Source organism: Borostomias antarcticus (genome assembly GCF_949987555.1).
Source record: "Borostomias antarcticus genome assembly, chromosome: 1".
NCBI lineage: Eukaryota > Metazoa > Chordata > Actinopteri > Stomiiformes > Stomiidae > Borostomias > Borostomias antarcticus.
Window position 1 is genome coordinate 14567326 of NC_140234.1, and position 10000 is coordinate 14577325.

The window sequence follows — 10000 nt, forward strand, 5'->3', positions numbered from 1 at the left end:
AACAAGCATTCTACACACACACACAAAGCTCACCACGGCCTGTAGCTGGGTGGTGTGTGTGGATCCTGGAGGGTGGGGTGTGTGTGCCATACGCTCTGCCAGGTGCCGGGAGCCGTAGAGAGAGTCGGTGTCCGTCCACTCCTCGAACGACTCCTCCCCATCGAAGAACACCAGCTGGAGGGTCACAGCTGGAGCCTACGGAGGGATGGAGAGAGGGAGAGATTAGGAACAAGGGAACAGAGAATGGAAGATATTACGATGAGAAACGCCGAGACCTTCAGATCTAAGGGTTTTCTTCTCCGCAGGGTTGTCGCAGTGTGTGTGCGCGTGCGTGTGTGTACAGTGTGTGTGTGCGCGTGTTTGTGTACAGTATTCCTGGCGAGCACAGATCACAGTCTCAGTGGGAACACTGCTCCAGAGAGGAGGCTGCCAGCTGCCGTCAGCACTTCCCACCCCCCCGGCACTTCCCCCCCCCCCGACACTTCCCACCACTTCCCACCCCCCCGACACTTCCCACCCACTGAACCACTGAAGAGAATGGAGACACGGAGAGTCAGTTCCAATCCCCATCCACCCAGACTCCCCTCACGTCTTCTGTCCCGTTTCTACCCAACTCCGACGCGCAGGGCGGCGTGAGCACACGCATTAAACGCTCCCTTCATATCTAGAACAGGGGGGCAGGCACACGCAGGACACGTCCCTCACCCCCGACCCTAAAGGTTAATTTATCTTTGGTGAAACGAGCGTAGCGCGACAGACGAAAACTGACGCCGACCAGACACTTCCTGCGCTTATGGTGCGGCCGACGCTTCACGTCATCTCTGTGGTAGCTATGGACCAGCTTAGCTTGTGCAATCGTCCAAAACGTCCCTACAGCCAAACCATCGCACTACGCAACAATATATGACGGCGTGCACGACCGTACACAATTCAGGAGGTGTGAGACGCGTCTGCCACACCCCAGTGTCATTAACGTGCCTGGTTGATGTCACTTTAGTCTGAGACTTGTCGTACTACAACGCTTGTCTTACTGACCGTAAACTGACCCTCCCAGACGGCCTACCTGCTGTTTGAGCAGCCTGAGTTGGTTGTCTAAGGCGGTGGCCAGCTCCAGGATCATGGCGCAGGGCACGGCCGAGTCGCTGGCCCCCAAGAACACCTTCTCCGGGGCCCGGGGGTCCGGCGGCAGCACCTTGGAGTCGTAGTGGCAGGTCAGCAGGAGCCGGCGCGGGGCGGAGGGGTCAAGGGTCGCGATGATGTTGGAGAATGTCACCTGACCTCGCGGGGTGCCTGACGCAAAGGAGTCGATCTCTACCGTCCAACCGGCGTTGAGGGAGTAGAAGGTGGAGGAGATGTGCTGGGGAGAGGAGGAGGAGAAATGGAGGATGGCGAGAAAAAGAGAGAATTACAAACAAAATAAACATCTATATTCGTCACACAGCGAAGACACACGTCACACGGTGGTAGGCGGCAACGTCGAAACCACACACACACACACACACACACACACGTAATGACAGAAGCATCCACCAATGAAACTTCTCTCTCTCAACCCATTCCGACATCCTTCCCCCAAGGGCAGCTGGGAGCAGACAGTAGCAGGGATGGAACTGGGGACCTTGCGATCCCTAGCCGGCCGCTCTACCTGCTGAACTATGTGCCGCCTGAATTAACATGTTCAATCACGGTGGCGCCACGGTAGCTTAGTTCTTCGCGCGGCGGACCCGGGTTCGATTCCCGGCTCTGGTCCTGTGCCGCATGCCCTCTCTCTCTCCCACATTTCCTGTCTCTCTACACTGTCCTATACCATTAAAGCTGAAAAGCCCTAAAAAAATATCTTCAAAACAAAACAAACATGTTCAATCACCCCTTCGAGGTTTGATGCCTGGCATTTTCTCTGCAATGGCGGTTGTGAGGTAGTTGTGTGTGTGTGTGTGTGTGTGTGGGGGGGGGGTTACACATACCTGCCGCACTGCCTGGCTGCCCTTGGTGCCCGGTAGTCTCTGTGCCAGGATGGGTCTCAGGTAGATCTCCCACAGACGAGAGCCGTCCACCAGGGTGGCCAGCTTCCTCACCTGGACCGGAGACAGTTTACTGGGCTTGTGGGACGACTGGGTGTGGAGGTGGGGAAGAGAGGAGAGAAGGAAGAGGGGAGAGGAGGAAGATGGAGAGAGGGTCGGGGTAAGAGAGGACGACATGTTCAGGGAGAAAGATGAGACAAGACGGGAGAAGAGGAGAAGGAAAAAAGAAAACAGAGTAAGATCAGCGGGAAACCAGGAGAAAGAGAGAATATTGTAGGTTATCATTTGCAACATAATACATAGGTCTACATTATACTCTAGCTAGTCTTAGGTTTGCTCCTACTGTAGTTCCTCAACTATATCCCTAAGAACGCACCTCATAGTGACACCACAGAACGGTGCTCACAAAACATGAATTAAGCATAAAGGACCCAGACCAACGTTACAGTCTGGGTCCTGGAGGAGCAGTGAGCGGCCCCATGCCAATCGTGTTCCTCTGCATGAGACCTGAATGGACTAAAAAAAAAAACGTACTTTGGAAACTGGAAAATGAAGAGGATGCTACACAGAAGCTGTTACATTTCTCAGGACCAGTCTCAGCAGAGAGCTGTTTCACAACTGAAAAGGTTCCTTCCAGAAAATGCTTGCTAAGGCGCATGCTTCAAGAGTAAACGGTAGGTAGGCTATTTACAATTTATCATTCTGACGGTGCTGCTAAGCTGCTAGAACTGTACTGTAACTTGACATAGTATTACAACGAATGACTGCTCTTCTGCTAAAACAACTGTAAACAGAACAGCTCTTCACGTACCCGTTCTTTGGCAAGGTCTATAAACGGGGTCCTGTTGAAACTCCTGTTGCTGGCGTCGTTGGACAGAAAGATGCCCAGCACCACGGCCAGGGCGAGCACACCGAGGAGGCAGAGAATCAGAACCCGGGCCCGAGGCATCCGGACCGGGTCACATCCTGGCAGGGCGCCGCCGGTGCTCGCCTGCAGCGGTTTGTACCGTCGACTAGATTTCGGCATGATTTAGTTACACCGCGGCTTTGGCATGAGAATGTAACGTGAGTGAGTCTCTCTCTCTCTCTCTGCACGTCTAAACGAGCTAACGCTACGTGTCAGTAAAATGACTTTGGAATTTGCAATTGTAGGTTGCGACAGAGGCCGCAGTGACACGAAATCCCTAATTTCTCAAGTTCTCGAAAAGCAATTCTGTAGGTCGTAGGCTAGCCTACTGAACGTTACATTTCTATGCGCTAGTCACAATAACCCATGTACATTAACGCCCACTCCTTTTCCAAAACAACACTGGTCTGGCATTATGCTATCCTTTATTGTAACATGAACTCGAGCCAAGCCCATCATTCAGAATAAGGGTCTTTTGTGATTGCTTTGATTGCAAGCCCATCATTCAGAAGGGTCTTTTGTGATTGCTTTGTTGAGTTAAGTTGAATGAAATCGATACGACAGGCTATCCTAGACGGAAAGGAACAAGCACAAAAACATTCATCCTGCTCTCCATATGGTCTCCGTGTATTCTATACACGCATTCGTTTCCAAACAAGCTAGCTAACCACGAGCACATACATACACTTTATTCTCAAACCTTTTCAGGCCTATTGTAACGCAACCTATATTGGTTGCAGATTGCTCACCAATACTGTACGGAGTGCAGTCATCGTTAAAACGTGTAACTTCTGTAGGCTACCCGGTCATAATTCAAAGCACATCTCGAATTCACGGACACAACTTGGCTGTGTCTGGGTCTGACTTCCGGGTTTTCGTAGGAGAAATGACACGTCAAAGCTACGTCAATGCGTCAAAGCCTTATTTTAAAGGGGCAGGTCTAGTCATTCTCACTGATTGAAGTTACATTAGCTAGTAATGAGTCTGTTGGTAATCGTAGTCAATAATGGGCATTGTGTGACTTTGATCATCCCATACAAAAGAATGACCAAGATATCATAATTATGAAAGATTTTAATATATTTTTCTTATAAAATAATGAAAACATAATTTACACTTTTTAAATGTACACACTCATTGATACAACGTCCCCAAAAATAAAACAAAAGAATGTTCAACCGTAAGTTTCGTCCATGCATTGAGCGCCCTGCCACATGCAGAAAGCACCAACACAGAAAGAAGAAAGACTGAGAAAACATCAAAACAATATAGAATCATACAAATCAGCTTTGTACACAGATCAGAAATCAAATAGCATACATGGAAATAACAGTACCCTCTCAATTTCACTATTTTGTCTTTTACCAGTTTGCAAAAGTGGCCAATGTGTTTAAAAAATAAATTATCAAATATTAAAACATCTAAAAAATAAGAAAAAAAAACTTAAAAAAGAGAATACGTACAACTTAACCATTTACTCTGCATATTACTATCTGTGATTTGTGCAAGTGCAACGTTGCTGCACCAAGCTATGTTCAACATGTATATTAATTATACTGTAGTTAGCTTAAAATCAGATACATAAACAAAATTTATGAAAACACCCCTACCCCTTCAACACGCAAATAAACAGATCAAAACATTAAGACACTGCAGATATCAACATCACAGCACATTCGCTGATGATGTGCAGATCGCTGTAGACTACCCACCTCAGGGCTAAGATGAGTGTGTAAGGTTGTTGTTGCTATGTATTTGTGTGTGTGTGTGTGTCATTATTTGTGTGTGTGTGATGATAGAACTGGCTGATGAGTGATAGGGCAGTCCAGCGGAGAAGAGAACGTGGCTTGGGAGAGGCAGGAGTGTGTGAACTCTTAGCCCTCAGGGAGACGGTGGGACGAGAGAACGAGCCTCTCGTCTAGGGTGTCTTTATAAGTTGCTCCTATCCATGTGTGTGTGTGTGTGTGTGTGTGTGTGTGTGTGTGTGTGTGTGTGTGTGTTGTATATCATGAGAAAGGCCAGTATTGTGTGTCATAAGAAGGTGAAGGTCAGTAGATCTGAAAGCCAAAGTCATTCACAGTGGGCCTCCGCCATTCTGCATACTGACACTAGCTGACACTGAAGAATAATATTCATTCATATTATGTGCTGGTAAAGAGCAGGGGTGTTCTAGAGACAGCGGTGGTTGGGAGGGACCAGGAATGTTCTAGACAGAGTGGGGGGGGGGTTGGGAGGGAACAGGAATGTTCTAGACAGGGGGGGGGGGGTTGGAGGGACCAAGAATGTTCTAGACAGTGTGTGTGTATGTGGTGGTGGGGGGGGGGGGGGGGTTGGGAGGGACCAGGAATGTCTAGACAATGTTGGTGTGGAGGAGGACGAGCAGTGCCATTTACCATTAGATATGGGATAGATACGTAGAGCAGGTTCTGTTGGGTTTGGCAGATAATTTCTGAGCCAGAGGCTTGGATTCTGCATGGTGGGCCTGGAGAGGTGGAAAGGCAGTGAACAGATTCCAGTTGGGCTCCAGAGGAGGTTCATGCACTTGTGAGTTCTGGCAAGTAGTAGTACATTGGCTCTTCCTACGTTAAATGCAATTATTGTTAGTCGCTTTGGATAAAAGCGTCTGCTAAATGACTGTAATGTAATGTAATGTACATGGTCCAGAGACAACGTGCAGTTCTACAAAGCTGCTTTTGGCAATATCAGAAAACCTCTCCTCCTCCTCCCCTTCCAAGGTCTGCTTGTTTCCCCATCATCATCTCCAAGAACATCGACAGAGAGACACAAACACACACTGTAATAATCACACTGTAATTAGAATGAAAAAATAGATTCAGTATAGAATATAGCCTAGCTAGCTAGTCGTAGTAGTAGAAATAGTGTCTTTGTGTTGATCTAGGAGATTTTTATCATGGGAACGGATACCTTGTCTCTCGGTAAACATTCTCTCGCAAACGCGCACAATCCTCACAAACATGCGGACTCTCACACACACATCAGTGACCCACGAGGCCAAGTGTCACAGTTATGTGGGTACAAGCGTCTACATACATGCATGCACACACGCACACACACACCAATTGTACCATACCACAGGTAGTGTGACAGTATGACAGAGTTAGTAGTATGACAGAGTTACAGTGTTGCAGAGATGGGTTTCATTACAGTGTGTGTGCGTCTGTTCTCAAGCACAGACCATGTTTCCAGATAGACCAGCCACTTTCAGTGTTTTCAGGTGGGACTAAAAACAAGTCAATATGATTTTACGTTCATACACTGTAAAAAAAAATAAAAAATAGAACCAAGATCCATTGAGATATCTGTTAACATTTAACTACGATCCAGTACTTTGAGATCCGAGATGAAGTTACTGTTCAAAAACCTAAAAACCTACAGTGAAATATGAAACTGCTATCACTGAGTTTGCCACATGTTTCACCGTTCCACTGACTGTAGCAGATGGCAATATAGAGTTCCAAGTTCTTATCCCCGTCTGGACAACCTCCACACCCTGCTATGTCATTAGCTTGGTGCATCATACAGGTAGCTAGCTCTGATAAATGCCCTGTATCAACGCACACTCAACAGAAGGTATAAAACGCATCTGGTCGCGAGAGTCTCTCTTACTCTGTGTGATGATGCGGCCTCTGAGTGTCTCCTTGCTGTACCTTACACACACCTTCATGATTCTCACGTGCACACACACACAGACACGCATGTACACGCACACACACATCCACACACACCCTCCTTCCTCCGTCAGATCTGAGAGAGATGTACCACACAGGCATAGAACTACAGTACCATGTCTTCAGACTCCCAGTTCATCCTGGGAGCTGTAGTTATTTCTTCTCTTTTTTTGGCTGCTTGGCTTCAGGAACAGTACTAGGCCTCTCCAGGTGATCTATCTATCTATTTAGCATTAGTCCCATCCCTCCACCTAGAATTCAGTTAGAAAAATAAAAACACAGGTAGACGGACGACTGAGAGGGGAGAGAGAGAGCGGGGGAGAGAAAGAGAGAGGTTCTCCAGTCTAAGGCAGTCCAGTCTCAGCTAAGCCTGAGGAGTTCCACAGCCAGGTTCTAATGGGTTCTACGTCGTTCTCTTCCACCCCTCAAGTGTTCACAGTCTTTCACGTACACCGTCTTTGTCCCAAACAACATCCTTCTCGAGTCTCCCCCTGGCCCGGTTGCATCACTTCCCCTCTGCGGATGTCACTTCCCGTGTTTCGGTGACATCACTCCCTCCTCGTCTGACGTCACGTCCCGTGTTTGGGGCGAGGTCTGACATCACTTTCTCTCTGGCTGCGTCCCAGTGAAGAGCATGCTGAACTTGCGTAGCTGCTCGCTGGCGGAATGGCTCTCCTCCTGCAGACGCTGGTTGTTCTCCCTTAGGTTGGCCATCTCCGCCATGAGCACCACCTTATCCTTCTTCTCCTGGGGAGAGGAGGAGACGGGAGGGAGAGAGGGAGGTGGTGTAAAAGAGAGGGGAATGGGGGAGAGAGGGGGCAGAAGGAGGAGAGAGAGGAAAGCAAGGAGTTGAGGGCTTACATCAGTTCATTGTTTATCTCTTTAGTTTAATCGTGTAACATTATCTTTGGAGAAGCTTTCACGTTTAGGTCTATGCAGCGTCATGTTCTGTTCTGTTGTCTCTCATCTATGAGCAGGTCTAACCCGAACCCTGTTGTTCTCAGCTCAACTTCTGACATCAGGACCGCAGTGTCGCTGCAGGCTCAAAACTCACCTCTTCAGGAACTACTACCAGGATCCTCCCTATTAAGCACCTATTGTATTTTTTATTTGCTATTCTTGCTTTTTGCCTTCAGCACTAGATTATGCTCTTAGTCACTTGTTTAGAAAGGAGATACATCTGTGAGTTCTGGTGAATAATAGTACATTGACTTCCTACGTTACATCCTACTGCAGCAAGCTACTAGCTTGATGTTTTAGTAAAGAGGAATGGCTAGCAGCTACTAGCTTGATGTTTTAGTAAAGAGGAATGGCTAGCAGCTACTAGATTGATGTTTTAGTAAAGAGGAATGGCTAGCAGCTACTAGCTTGATGTTTTAGTAAAAAGGAATGGCTAGCCAGTTACTAGCTTGCCATAAGCAAAACAAGGCTGCGGAACAAGCATATCTATGGCAACGCACAAGCCTTCTATCTAGCTATCCAATCACACTTCAGCGACTATATGTGACATGATGAGTCAGTGACATTAGAAAAATGTGTTGGTGCACGACAGCCCTCGCAACCCCTTTTTTCCCCCCACAAAAAGTGACATTGATGGTCTCAAAAGCTCGACAAAGCATAAATTGGGCTGAACCCCGTTGTTCTCAGCTCACCTTCTCCAGGTCACAGTTCAGCTGCTTCAGCATCACCTCCAGATGGTAGAGTCGCCCCGACAGATCGTTAGGGACCTCATCTCTGGACACACACACACACACACACACACACACACACACACACACACACACACACACACACACACACACACACACACAGTTTAATAAACCAAAGCAGTGTATCAAGCTTTCAACATGATTAATGACCATATCCCTGTACACACACGGCACGCAAGCACACACACACACAAACCTGTTAGACCCGTCTGCCCTACCTAACACCTGACCTACATAGAGGCAGGTGTTTTAGAAGGATTTAATGTAGGTCTATATGGAAATTAACGTGCGTGCGTGTGTGAGTGAGAGTGTGAGTATGAATGTTCCCAGCACAGGTTTCACTACACTCTGCTACCTCAGGGTGACTGCTAATGCAGTAATGCGGTAGTGCAATATAATGTAACTCATATCGTGTACATTATGACAAAAACTAACAGTATTCTTAATACTACTACTACTACTACTACTACTACTACCAGACCTACTGGTAGTGGCCTGACAGCAGGGTCAGACAGGCAGGCCAGACCACAGCAGAACAAACAGGCACTGTTTACTCTGTGGCCGTAGTACACAGAGGAGCCTCCTTAGTAACCGTTATATAATAATAATCCTCATGCAGTACCACAGCCAACCACAGGGTGGCACCGTGGGTGAAGGTAACAGCATTTGGGCTCATTCCCATCTTCGTGACAGCTGAGGTAAACAGGAGGTAGGCTTTGTCTAACTACTATAATTGTGAATCTGGGGATCAACATCAAAGGAGCTGGTCAGAGGGGATCATTAACATCTGATTGTCCTGACCTTCTTTTGTTAGTCACAGAGGTTCAGTAGTGCAGTGTAGTGTAGTGAGTGCAGTCATACGTGTGTGTGTGTGTGTCTTACCCGCTGAAGGTGGGTGTGGTGCGCGGGGTCTGTGGGGTCGGGAACTGGACAGGACTGATGATCGGCCTCATGTCTGGACCCCCGACCTGGGGCTCCGTCAGGGAGAAGAGAGACACTGCCCTTTGTACTGTAAAACACACACACACACACACACACACACACACACACACACACACACACAGACACAGACACAGACACAGACACACACACACACACACACACACACACAATGAAGACGCGGCTTTCACAATCCACAAATGCCTCATTATCTCAACCTATAATCAAGTCTTTCGAATCCACCCTCTCCGGGGACGCCGCTCAAACAACCAAGCCCCATCCCCGGGCAGCCTTGCTGGGGCAGGGGCAGGGGCAGGAAGTGAGGCCGGGGATCGGGTGTCGTCTGGAGCCCTGGTGGGGACGGGGACCTGCTTGAGCAGCTGTGAGGGGCTTTTGTGCTGGAGAGACATCGGGGGACTGGAGACAAGGACGCCGGAGAGAGACCCAGAGGGATGAAGGGACGGATGAAGAGAGGGTGGAAGAATAGAGAGAAAGAGGGGAAGGAGAGAGGGAGATGCAGGGGGGAGGGAGGGGGTATTGTCTGCCAGGGTACCGGGGTGAGGCCCAGATCTCTCTCGCCCTCTGTCTCTCTCATCCGTCCCATAGTCCTCTCCTCCGAGTCCCCTCTCGTCTCGCTCTCCCAGGGGTGTCGGGTGACAGGCATTCCCCCCCCCCCCCCCCCCCCCCCCCCTCTTCTTCTCTTACCCTCTCTCTCACCTTCGTAGGCCTTAGCGG

General features: G+C 48.6%; 2 protein-coding genes across 2 annotated transcripts in view; both read right to left on the reverse strand.

Annotated features, from left to right (window-relative positions):
- Positions 1–3751, reverse strand: part of qpctla (glutaminyl-peptide cyclotransferase-like a) — a gene marked incomplete at its 3' end in the record, with an annotated part of 6165 nt that extends 2414 nt beyond the window's left edge. Inside the window, exons 1-4 of the mRNA XM_084440928.1 lie at positions 2833–3751; positions 1965–2111; positions 1064–1357; positions 34–195 (exon numbers count right to left, since the gene is read on the reverse strand). Of these exons, the coding sequence (XP_084297054.1) occupies positions 34–195; positions 1064–1357; positions 1965–2111; positions 2833–3048 (819 nt within the window). The 5' untranslated portion in view covers positions 3049–3751. The remainder of the gene's footprint in view (positions 1–33; positions 196–1063; positions 1358–1964; positions 2112–2832) is intronic.
- A 312-nt stretch (positions 3752–4063) lies between these two features.
- Positions 4064–10000, reverse strand: part of sipa1l3 (signal-induced proliferation-associated 1 like 3) — a 106250-nt gene continuing 100313 nt past the window's right edge. The window contains exons 20-23 of the mRNA XM_084441593.1: positions 9971–10000; positions 9209–9335; positions 8270–8351; positions 4064–7364 (exon numbers count right to left, since the gene is read on the reverse strand). The exon at positions 9971–10000 is cut by the window's right edge and continues 132 nt beyond it. Of these exons, the coding sequence (XP_084297719.1) occupies positions 7218–7364; positions 8270–8351; positions 9209–9335; positions 9971–10000 (386 nt within the window). The 3' untranslated portion in view covers positions 4064–7217. The remainder of the gene's footprint in view (positions 7365–8269; positions 8352–9208; positions 9336–9970) is intronic.